This window comes from Athene cunicularia, assembly GCF_003259725.1.
Source record: "Athene cunicularia isolate RWA chromosome 6 unlocalized genomic scaffold, athCun1 chr6_part2, whole genome shotgun sequence".
NCBI lineage: Eukaryota > Metazoa > Chordata > Aves > Strigiformes > Strigidae > Athene > Athene cunicularia.
The window spans coordinates 1,589,247-1,602,445 of NW_020799106.1; the positions used below are offsets into that span (position 1 = coordinate 1,589,247).

The window sequence follows — 13,199 nt, forward strand, 5'->3', positions numbered from 1 at the left end:
CTTTCTTAAGTTCAAGGTGGATGTAGTTTTGCAAAGCTCTTCAGTTTTGACAGCAGTGCTGATACTGCTATCAAACTTTCTACTTGCTCCCACCTACCTAAATATATATTTAATTGAAGAGCATTTGACTTCAGCCCTGGTATCTGTGCACTCACAACAAAGCTTCCTTAGGAGTCAGCTGCATTAAGAGGAACTGCCTGCCTAAGGAAGGGCTGCAAAACCCTTAACGCACTATCAGTTTAACCTGCATCCTCGGAGGAGCACAATACTGTACTCGCAGAGAGGTGACACCATCTAAGAGATAATAGTTCTTTTTCATCTTCACGTGGCTTTTTCGTATTTCATCTTTTCACCAGTCAGTGTCTATCTTCTCTTTTCTAATTCTCAGGACAGCTAAAAATCAACATTTCTGTTCTTACAGTAAGCGTTTGCTTTCATTTTATTACACGTGAGCACTTACGTATACCTTGTTGAGCGTTTTAATCATTGTGTCTTAATGTTTCAACCACTAGAAAATGAAAAGGGGTCAAGTGCATGGAAAGGTAATAAACCAGATTCGATTAGGGTTAGAAATGCTTAGAAAACATTCTACATACTTAACACCTAATTGAAATCGAGTCATTCTGGAGTGAAGCGGGTGAGCACACAGCAGGATGCAAAACAATAGAGCATGTAGAATCAGGCTTCTGATATATTGATTTTAATGCAGTAATATTCCTGACAATTTGGCAGGGTAGGGAGTGTGTGTGGGGTGGTGCTGAGGAAGGACAAATACTGAGGTGTCCATTTAACAAGTGCTGAGATCAGCCACGTGTCAGTTAAATCTTCAGCTAAACAGTGAATTAAGTAGCCAAACAGAAGCTGCTTCTTGTTCATAAGTCCTGCAAAGAAAACCTTGAGTCTCATGATACCATAGCTTAATTCTCTAGGTCCTGCCTGGGACATCAGCAAACAGTCTTAGTGACTCCAGTGAGAATCACAAAGACAAGTCCCTGAACATTTCACAGTCCTTCCAAGAGAAGTGCAGTCACTGGGGGGCTGGGATGAGACCTACTCTCCCTCTCGCAGGGTATCATCTGTGCCTGCAATAAAATTGAAAATTATTTCCATCAGCAGCTTTGCTCTCTATATATCAACGGCGAACGCAAATATTAGCATTTGGCTGGCTGACTGGTTTGTTAATTATTTCCCTGCGCTGTGCTGCACTCAGATTACAAGACAGGCAATTACGCTTTCCAGACCTAATGTTCATACCCACAGCAATATACAGACAAAACCTTCTTATGCATAAACGACACCAACCTGAAGGAAAGTTGCTATCTAAAAAAAAAAAAAAAAATTCTATGAAAGAAAAAGAATTTGCTTGGAAATACATAACACCCATTCTCCCTTAGAAGGGATCTGAGTCAGGGGCAACCGCAAACTTTAGGGGATACAAACAGAAAGGAAAAGGAAGAAGCCAAAAAGGGAAAATCTCCAAGAGATTTTTGTGAAAGGAACTGGAGACATTAATCGCAAAGCTGAGATTTTTGATAAGGCATATGTTGGAGAAGTTCTACTCACCTGGTCTTTCTTTGACCCTTTCTACTTCTGTGGCATCTGCACAGTGCCTGTTGCATCTTCTTAACTCTTCCCCTCCCTCTTGCTATGCAAAATCCCTTCTCTCTTGAACTGCCCCACATTCTGCCCTCCAGCCTGTTCCCTCCTAAATGGAGCAAGTGGCTACCAATGCCTCCATCTCCTCTTGGCTGACTCGATGCCAAGCCTAAAACCCCTCCATCTCAGCAGCTCCTACGGGCAACGGGGGCAGCTCTGCCAGTACCCCTGCAGCTCTGCTCTGTATGTGGCAGTTCTCCCAGGAGCACTAAGTGGGGATGCTGAGCATCCGCCTGGCACTCACCCAAGCACACAGCAAGCTCTCCACTTCACCTCCATGGAACATGGACACCTTTTTTCCAGGCAGTTTATCTTTCCTGCTATCCTCTTCCCGGTTTTGTACTATTTTAAAACCATTTTCAAACCTTTCTTCTCTTTATCACTACCAAGACCTCTGGTAACCCATAAAGAAATGTGGGTTCATTCACAGGAACTTTAATCCAGTTACAGAACTCGTTTATGCTGTCATGGATTGACTTTATATGTATTGCTGTCAACAGGGCTGATAAATACATTAATCTATATCAAATCCATGACTTTGTTTCTAAGTACCAGTAAGTAGATTGCAAGAATCTGAAAATGAGCTTGATTTAATGCTGAATTACCAAACAGATCCGCAGTTACACCACAGCTCTCAAAACCTTGTTGACATCACTGTATTACCACTCAAATCTCTCACACAACTAAGTTGCTTTGTTTTAAGCTCAAATATGGTTTAGCAGTTTTCCTTGAGACCACTCATCCATACATTATAACCACAATGCTATTTACCTGAATTTTTAATGTCACCCCAATCCAAATTCACATTTGACTTCAGATTTCCTTACAGGAGTTTGCACAGCTTTTCTAGTTATCCATACTAACTCCGTGTGAGTAACACAGGATTCACAAGTACATTTTAATTAGGCTGAAACAGGATTCAACTGGAGAGAGGATACAGGTGCTTTTTTATTTTCCACTTTCCATTTACATGTTTTCTATGGCTATTACTGACCAGATAAAAGCATCAGATGTTCCTCTCAAAGCTTGCTTTAAAATAACAGCAAAAAAGTTATGATGAATAAGTGGTACTTTTGCACAGTGCGGGCAAAACCACCATACTTTAAATACTCAGAAATACATAAACAGGTATTGATTAGAAATAGGAAGCCCTATTCTCACCTCAATAATAAATTGGCTAAATACAGAATTTGGACTGCCTAGCTATAAAGAATGGTGTTACAGAATCAAAAGCAAAAGGCTGAAATACAACCAAAGTTATCAGAGAGGGATCAAAGCTCAGTGGTATAACCTTCAGCTATTAGTGTCTCACTTGAAATCACGAAGCATATTTATTTATTATTAATGATTTAATTATTATATTGATTATTTATAATTACCAAGAGATTTTAAACAGGAATCTATTTAAGGTAAACATAGAAATAATAATTTCTTAGCTTAAGAAGAGCAGAAAAAAACATTTGGGTTATGAAAAGATCTAATAGTGTAGAGCAAAGAATTAGCTATTATTAATAAAGAGCAGAAGAGGCACTGAACAAAGATTCAGTGCTTGTATGTAGCCCACCATGCCCTGGTCTTGAGATGCAACTTAATTCTGCCCATTAAACATAATAAAAACAAATGTTGAAGAATCGAGTTCTTTAGCTGAAGAATACCTGCAGTGAACCCTAGTGATCTCCCCTGCTTAATTTTCACTTGCCATGCAGATGGTGCGCCGGGGCTTAGCCTACCCCATCCCAGTGTCACCAGGCTCCACTGCAGCCCTGCAACTCTTGGCTTCTTAATCGCATCCTGAAGGGTGAAAGTCACTGAGGGCCAGATCTCAGGGCAGCATTGGGGACTGGTGTAGAGCATGACCCTGAAGAGACAGCTCCAGCATCAGGGAACCACAGCTGAACTTCAAAGGTATGAGGATTCAGAAGAGTACTATAAAGCTCTGTAACTGCTTTCCATTCATACAGAGGAGTTCAAGTCAGGTCCAAATCCAAAAAGATTTCTAATACTATGCAGGTGAAGTCTATTTTTCCCCTTACCGCTCAATATTTTCTAAAAGCAAAAGCCTACTCAGGATACTTTGAGCATCCTGACCACAAATTACTTTTAGTTTCCTGAAGCTCTTAATGAAGCATCTTTACTTAGCTGACTTCCCGGTAATTCCTCTTACTTGGGGTATGGACCTTACAGTGTGCCTCATGGCTTTTAGAGCATTTCTAATTGACATATGCAGGAGAGAAAAATTAACAAACACGGATAATTAGATCTTAACTACAGTCTGCCTCATTTAGGCCTTCACTTTTTCTGTTTCCAAGCTAAAACACTTCAGTGAGCTAAAACACTTCAATTAATGCCTGCATCTGAGAGACTCTGACTGCAAGCATAACTCTACATCTTAAGACTGCTAAGCCAAGAAAGTTAGCCAGGACTTGTCAGAAGAATTTGTTTCCTTCTGAGGCACTCAAGTACTGTTTGAAGTTGTCAGAGTAATGCAGAGACCACCGGGCCAGCCTGTGCCCGGTGCACAGACACCAAGAGGTGGCCAACCCCTGAAGATACCTGAACACCAAGAAAAAACAGACTTTGGTGTATCGCTGCTCCCATTGTAAGAGACAATGGGGACACCAGTGATTTTTATTTTTTTTTTTCCCCACAAAATCTTAATGAGGCCTGACAGATTTTATAGTGGCTGGTAGGCAAGAAACACCACAGTAAAAAGGACCCAAAGGAAACTACAAACCTCACATGCACAAATATCTCATTGACAGATTGATCTAGTAAAGCCTTAGTGTTTCACCTGATTGAACAATTCCTCATTCCACTTCTTAAAATACTGTATCATCCATTCCAATTAGCTTCAAGTGCATAATTTACCTTTTGACAGGAGCATGCTTAAACTAATCAATGTTAATCAATAAGAAAAGGTCCTAGCCCTAATACATTGTGACCTTCCTGTGTACCGTAACATTTTGGGTGATGTATCGACTTCCTCGTGGCAGGATGCAACCAGGAACTGTTTATCTGAAAGATTACAGCTGTCATGGGCATTTAGTCAATTGTGAGATGTGACCATGATACCCAGCTTGACCTTTCCATGGTAAGTGCAATATAATATGTGAAAGGATTCACATGGAGATTACCTTTAGCTTATCCAGGGAATATTTGTCAAATAAAACAATGATTTTTAATCTCTCCTCTAAACTGGTATTTGAAGTGATGCGCACTCTGACAACAGTTCTAATCCCTAAGTAGAATCTTCTTGTAACGAAAACTTCATTGCCCTTTAAAGCCTTGGCATATATCCAGTTTCCAGGCTCTTTTCTAAAGCCAACAAGGACACTTTATGCAGTGAGTGTCAATAGCAGTCCACTCAATTAAACTGCTCATGCAAGGAATATATTTATATTTATTGCAGTGACTGACATTGATATTTTATTTTATATGGAAAAAGCTGCTCATTAATTTTAACAGCATTAAACATTGCTACTCAAAAAGAGTAACTCACAGCTCTATCAGAATGCTAACCTGATATCTCTTAACAAATCCTGCTATCCTGCTGTACCTGCTCAGGTACACAACTGGGCATCCAGTGGGATTCACCTCTATTTTGCAAGGCGTGAGGGAGGCCCACCTCTCAGCTCACAGTAATACCTGGTAGCTTCCTTAATCCACTAGTAAGTCGTGCCTTTTTTAATGCTTTGAGCACACGGCATCATCAGAAATTTGGGGAGGAAACCTTGGCTACCGGAGGCAGATGGTTCTCAAAAGGTTTAGAGTCACATGTCTAAAAAATTAACTCACTAGTATCACATGTCACATGCAACCATTAGTGTTCCTCTCCTCCTGCTGATCTGCTTAAAATTTTGAATTTATAAACACTGTGATTCAGCAAAGCATGTAAGCAGCTGTTTGACTACTCTGCTTTCCTTATCTTTCCACGGGAGGCTTTGCAATACCTCTCCTGAGTACGGGTGCACGCAGTTACCTACAGACTAAGGTGCTCCCCGAGTGAATCCTGGAGGGCTCCAACACTGAGTGTTCACATGGTCACAGAGCTCAGTACTGGTCCAGCCTAGGTCATAATTATTCTAGTGAACGCCACATGGAATATCTAGCATTGCACCAGCTTTGAATTTATTTCTTTCTGATATTTAGCCAGCATTTCCTTATTTTAACCTTTAAATCCCACTGAGAATCGTATTGGAATATTTAAATATAATTGGTGTAGAACTCAACGGAACAGATTAAAGGACAGAGCTTCATTTTTAATTTTCTTTTTATACTATTTGATTATTATTTTTTTTAGGTGTCATCTAACCTCAGGCTACATTTCCATGACAGTATGAGCATATTTGTAGTTGAAAATATGATGAGTCCATCATTTCTAGTGAAAAGTTATCAAATGCAAATGGCACATCTTTGTCAACACTTAAGGCCAGGTTATTAAATACTGCTTTCTGACAGGAAGCAGGTATTCATCTCCTTAATCCAATCTGACATGGCCACAACCATTTGCTTCCACATCCAGTAATTCAGAGATCCTTACTGGAATCTGTTGTGGACCTTGTCTCCCAAACTTTTAAGTGCTACTATGCTAGCTCTCGAGTCCCAGGTGGGACTCCTGGGTGTAAAGGTGCTGCTGCTGCCTCATCCAAGGAGCAGGCATTTGGTACTGGGCATTCAGCTTCCATGGCTTTAAGGCTGCAGTCAAAGGCAGGAACAGCCAGGGAAAAACTTAAAAGTCATTCCAGGAATGGATTTCAGGAGATATATTCACAATGCTGAACACATACACTAGCAAGTTATCACTAGCATAGCATTAGTGTTCCTTTCAAAAAAAAAAAAAAAAAAAAAAAAAAAAAAAGTCACATTGATATGGGCTCAGATTCTACCTCTAGTATGTAAGCAGTCCCTGAATGAAAACATTCTTAGTCTGATGAATGTAATAGAATCATTTAAAGAAGGGAAAATATTCCAAATACGTGTTTTCATTTTCTATTTGTTTTTACTGATCATCTCCTACAATGCTTTTACGAAATGTTTCTACAGTATAGTCTGAGTACCAGTATTTCAGACCGTGCTTTCATCAATACTGTTTATATAGATTTAATTTGCTCTTCAACTGGGATAGATACCCTCTTCTAATTCTTCTGAGCATAAACATAGCCTAAATCTGGTTCTGATTTAAAATGTGCCCATCAGCAGACCTAAAACATGCACAGAATTGGTTACTATTCACAGCTTCAGATAAAAGAAAGCAGTTTACAATAACCACTGAATTCCCCTTGCTTGCAGTTTGCTGTCACCACATCCTTTATTTATAGTAGGCCTGAAATAAATACTGCAGGATCAGCCATCTTTTGGTGCTGCACAAAAAAAAAGGAAAGCTTAAATATTTACTATAAGTCTCTCGTAGCTTTGCCTCTGACACTTTCTCTTTCACTAGAGAAGATTATTTAGCTCACGATTTTCCTGCAAAAGACAGTCACTTGTGACTGTCTGAAAGTGAACGATCACTGGGATGCCCTGGGAGGGGGAGGCTGTGTCAGTGCACGCCAGGCACCAAGGCTGCACCTCCCCTGCTCCTCTCCAGCAGCACAGGGTGACACCAAGGCAGGAGTCTTCGAGTGTCACAGGAATGTTTGTGCCAGCAGAATGAGGGGCACTCATGTTACAGCACTTTCCAAAACTAAGCCAGGACATTTGGTGAATCCTTTCCAAGGAGCCTGATCAGATTGCTTGAGTTAAGATCAAATGAACGTCGTGGATGCTCCAGTGAAACCTGCTGACAAATAATACCGCGCTCTCGTGCGCCGCGTTTACTGTGAATTTAAAAAAGAAACCTGCTTGCGGGAAATAAAAATAGATTTTGCATGCATTTCGTTTTTCACCTGGGAACTGATTACTGTAGGACAATAAGTTTATGGCCTAGTATCTGTGCAACAGCCAGCCAGTTAAAGATGAGCTTTGGCCCAGGACTAAAATGCCTGGGGGCAGCTGTGTAGCTCAAGTAACTGATTAGAAATTGATACTGAAAAATGATTGAGAACTGAACTCCAGGAGGTCACAAAAAGATTAAAAGCAAAGTAATGTCTTTTTCCACCACAACCCAGATCACTACAGAGTATGACCACAGCCTTCCATAGCACTGTCTAGCAGAACCAGCACCAATCCCCCCTCCATCTACCGAGAGCAATGTGCTTTTCTAAGGACTGAGCTGCATCTATAGAAGTACTTCATGTTTTAGAGTGTCAGCCTTGTTTGCCTGGATACTATCACACCTCATGGAGCTCTGCTGGGTAATAGTGCATAGTGCCAAAGAAATTTATTTTCTTCTCCCCTCACTGCTGCTCTCTTCTTCAGCAAGAGAATTCACCTCCCAGATGTATTTTGTCTTCAGAAGCGAAGGAAGCAGAGCTGCTCTGCAGAGTCCCATACCTTTCCACGCCACTGGATCACGTCTCTTTCTTCAGGAATGGTCCAAATACTTCAACTGCCAGCCACTTGCCTGCTGCATCCTTTAACTTCCCAAAAGCAGCAGAGGGAGGCATGCTGCAGGCTCTGGAGAACTAGGCAGCCAGACATTGAAAATGAGCAGTCAGAAAATGCAGCAGTTCATTCAAGCCAGCAACAAGACAAATTCTGGCTGCCTGATCAAACCTCTGGCACAGCTGGCAAGACCTCCATTCTAATTTTGCGGTTTCCTATGAAAATAGCCTGGGTGAGGTGATAAAAACAAAATTTAACAGGGGGTTTAGGGAAGGAAGCTGTCCGTAAAAAACCTTGACATCCACCAAGCCCTGAAGGCGTAATGGGATCTCCATGCCTGAGAATTCCACTCAGGCCAGCACAGCACACTAAATATTCACTGAAGAGCTATGACAGCGTAACTTGACAGTGCAGATGGATTACTTGAAGAAAAACTAGGTTTGTACAGTCATAGAAGTGCAGGTTCTCATTGTTTAGGCAAGCAAGTATGAGTGAGCATTCTTAATGCTTCCCTTCTACTACGTCGGATGTCTCGCGATTTGATGTCCTGCACCAGTGCTGACACCATGTACAGCTTTTCTTGACAGACAAATAAAAAATAACCATTTCCCCACCCTGATAAAGAAGCCCCACAGGGAACTTAAGTGTGATAATAAAAGTGAGTAGCAGCAAACACTGTCTGATCTGTCAGGTTATAAACAAGGCTCATGAAACCTTCATGGCCAGTATCAATAAAAGGAAAGGCCATCGCTCTTGAGAGCCAAGAGCCATTAGAAAAATAAAAAGCTTTCTGTCTCAGAGCATTTATGTCTAGATTTTATGTTCTTCACTGCTTCCTTCCATGACCTTATAGACTACACAAGCAAGTTCACTTCTACTTCCAGTGCTTCAACAGCAAAACTAAGGCACAGATTGCCTGGTAAGGCTTTCCATGACCTTGAAACATATTCTGTAGAGCCACGTGATTGCTTCCCATAAATGTCCAAACCCATCAAAATTTAGAGCTTACGTTTTCCCACCACAACAGTCAATTTCCTAACGTACATAGACGCCTTCTCCATTTGAAAGGATTTCCAGTGTTTCCACACTTTTATGCAAATTAGATAAGTGAGTGTGCCCATCTCTATGTTCTTTATGGAAACTAGCTTTGTTTTTCCATAGCAATGGAACACTTCAGTTTCACTGCTGCATGCCCCTATGTTGGGGGCCCCAGAGTTGAACACAGCATTACAGTCATTTGGCAGTTCATTATCCACATTAAGTTGATTACCTGTATCACATACTATTATTTTGAAACCAAGAGACAAGGCAAGCCTTAAAAAAAAAATAAAAGAAACAACAGAGCAAGAAATCAAAAAATGATACTTCCACTAGAGTTATGTGGACAAAGAATAATGTCTACCACAATAAATAAATCTTTAGCAGTCTGAAAATACTTTAAGAAAAATTAATAATTACTTCAATCATTAAACAATAAGCAAGATGTCCTGGATGCTGTAAAACAGTTTTGTTTTTTTTTTTAACGTGGACACTAGAGCTGCTGGTGTTGTAATCTAGAGGTCGGCAAGAACAAAAGCGCAACAATTACTCACATGAAATATCCCTGCCAACACTTGATCAAAGTTATTGTTTTAATTGACTTGCATCTGTGATATGTATTAGGACAATCTGGTTTTGTTAGTCACAGATTTGGGAACCCTTCCTCTGTGTGGAAACATAGGTGATGGTTGGTAGTCTTAAATCCTGGGCCATGGAGGCAGCCACTGGACCACTCTTCAGGCCCAATATTCAGAAACAACTCCAAAAGCACAACAAGCCCAAGCACAGTAAGAAAAAATTTCTCTCAATGTACAAAGAGAAGGATCTAATAGAAAAGCAGACAGACTTTCTAAAATAAATTATCAGAAAGGATTTTCCTTAACTTTCAAATACAAAATAATCTAGAACCACATAAATCTTCTTAAAGACAGCATACATATATTCATAATATCACTAACATTCCTTAGTCACAGGTTTTATAGGATGCAGTTTGGAATGCAAAGCCTTTAACATATCAACATACTTCTGAAGAGTGAGGCTCAAGTTGTGGCTGGCTGACTTGATCTTGTTCTGGGCCTCTAAATGGGTCATGCTGTCAGTGTTGACACCATCAATGGCTACCACAAGGTCCCCTTGGTTCATCTGTGACTGTGCTGCCTTGCTGCCCGGGGTGATCTGTGTGGGAAAAGAAAAAAAAAAAAAAGCCATATCAGGGTAAGTCATTCTGTACAAAAAGCACTTATAAAGAACTCACCCAGAAATATAGTGAGGAATACATAGAGCAATGAATACAATAATAGGTACAACACCAGCTGTATCTATTATTGTATGGGTGAAACAACAAAATTTATGGAAATTAAACAAGTGAAAAGTTAATTCACATTTCTGCAAAGGTCCAGGATATCTACTTGTCATTACTTCTATTTTGAGAGGTTAAGCCCAATGTAGTGGTTCCCTTACCACATATTATCTCCTCCTCAAGGGGATAATTATCCCTATTTATATTGGAGTAGTACATAGAGACATTACTCAGAAGTGGAAAACTAATGAACCACTATACAGTGCATGATTTTATTGTAGTTTTCCTCCTAAAAGCCATTTTTCCCAAATTAATTTGTTATATTGAATGGACAGAAAATTAATGTGTGTGAGAGGCCTTGGATATGCTTTGCTTCTTTTATAGCAAGCTTTATAGGAAATCATTCTGCTTAACCTTACCCACATACAGCTATAGCTCCATTACCAAGACTGATTACTACATACCCGAGATGACCTCATCAACCTGTTGTACCTGACAATCCAAAGACAGGCCAGCACTTTTAGAAACAGAAGACACAATGCTTCAACCAGAAACTCAACTACTGAGGGAACAGTTCAGAAACTCCGATCATTTGTTATGGCATCACATTGTGTTAGCTCCAGACGCCTTGTGAACTGCATCTTCTCCAAATGGACAGTATCCTGACCCCAATTTTACACAGCCCTCTCAGCTTGCATCTGTATGTCATTGATACAGAACAGCTACTATGAAACCTGACGCCGTTAGGGAACTCCAACTAAATCAGAAGAGCCTTCACATACCATCAGCCAGACAAATTTTAGTGAGCGCACCAGAGTTGTCCTCTGCTTTCAGCACTCAGTACTTCAAGGGTACAGACACAAGCAATACGTCTTTGCTCTTTACTTTTAGGTACTCCCTTCCTTACATCCCTCACTTCTGAGAAAAGACGAAGGTAATTAAAATACTGCAACAAAGGCTGCAGTCAAAAACTTTGTTCCTTCAGCACAGTGAACATAAAAGAAAGATGTGTCTGATTATGAGCCAGGTTTCCTCTGTTCAGTCAGGTTGAAACTTAAATTCCTAAGGAAACCAAAACCCAGCACAAATCCAAACACTTCTCCTCATCAAGTGTGAAGTGAAACTCCTTAACCTGCCTTCCACAATACGACCTCAAAACACTTAAAAATATGCACATACTCAAACCAAAGCAGTCCTTCCAAAACAATTCCCCAGACTGCTTGTTTGTGCTCTTCCACTGGCAAAGGCAAAGAAGAAAAAAGGAAAAAAACCTTTTCCAGTCAGTATTGAGGCTGGCAGTCTAATTGACAGTGTAGTCCGGCAATGAGAGTCATGAATTTACTCGAACACGAGCTCTAGTATCAGGGTGCTAGAAGACTGCACCCTGGATACTCAGACATTCTGCTTAAATAGAGAGATTACTTTGCAACTAGGCACTGTAAATAACATCCCAGGACTGATCTGACTGGAAGAGATGGCTTTCTACACCTTTTCATTAGAGATAAAAGCAGTGAGATGTTCCCTGAGAGAAGGACAGCCACGGATACAATGCACTCATGCACAGTGGAGCTGACCGATAATGGCAGAGCCATCCTCTGATGTATTTTTCTGGTGTTAAGGAAATGAGAGGTCGTAGTTTCAATGGAGTTTTGTCCTGCATTCTAATGCACCCTCATAGAAAGAAATTAGTAGAAACAAAAGATTCTTATTATAAGCTATTATACAAACTTAGCTCCTATGCATTTCATTGACTCGCATTATGCAAAGCACACGGAATCCAGAAGTCTATACAGAACATGGGTTATCTGCATACCCACATGGACTTGCACAGTTACTGAAAGACCACACACTGCACAGTCCCCCAGATATGTCAAAAAACAGAATCTACAATAAAGTAAGAAGTCAGGAAAAGGCAAAATGTGAACAAAAGCCAAACTCAGATAAATCAGTCAGTTAAGACTTGACTTTACCAAGAAGCACACTTCTGTCCTTCTAAATTTATCCCTTTTCTCTATTAACAAACTGTTCGCTAGTCACGTAGACACCAAGGCTTGAACCTTCTTGATAAAGAGCTTTTAAATAAACAGTCTTCACATATCACTTTTCTAAGATACCACATTGTACCTCCTCATGAGCCACACAAGTTCTTGCCACAAAACACTGTGTGATGCTGACACTTCCAGGCTCCAGACAGGCGGTTCCAAACGCTGGGAACTCCCCCTTTTGTTCATCAAAAACAAAGACTAGTTTTTGAACATCAACCCTGGAAGCCAAATGTCTGCTCTAATTTGGGAGTTCGGGTTTAACACCTACATCTCTTCTTCCACTGCCCAGTGATGCTTCAAACAAAATAAGGCCAGAGAAGCAGAGCTTCCACAGACAGGATGAAGAAATCTAGACCTGGGACTAGTTTAGATAGCTGTAACATACTGACTTCCCTCTCAGTTTCTCCGATTTCTGCTTTTTACATCCCTAAATTTAAATGTTTTATCTTAAAATAAAGATACAGCAGGTAACTACAACTGTCCTAGAATTAGAGTCATACTTAGAGGGAAGGGATGGTTGTAAGTAGTGACATGATTTCATTTACTCTAGTGGGATATTTTCTGCCTAACATTTTTAGAAAACACTACCTAAATGAAATGAATATTCATCAGAAGAATCTATCAAACAGGGTCCTGTGTAACTCTGAATTTATGATTTATATGGATTTCTAACTATA

The 13,199-nt window shown here is 40.3% G+C and overlaps 1 protein-coding gene across 5 annotated transcripts in view; it reads right to left on the bottom strand.

Annotated features, from left to right (window-relative positions):
- The window catches only part of LDB3 (LIM domain binding 3), a 117,921-nt gene that overhangs the window by 73,630 nt on the left and 31,092 nt on the right, over nt 1-13,199 (bottom strand). For 4 of the 5 annotated variants that reach the window (XM_026851798.1, XM_026851800.1, XM_026851799.1 and 1 more), the window contains exon 3: nt 10,202-10,353. In XM_026851798.1, the coding sequence (XP_026707599.1) occupies nt 10,202-10,353 (152 nt within the window). Of the gene's footprint in view, nt 1-1,563; nt 1,813-10,201; nt 10,354-13,199 lie in introns of those variants that run through there. The other variant, XM_026851797.1, reaches the window with a different exon arrangement.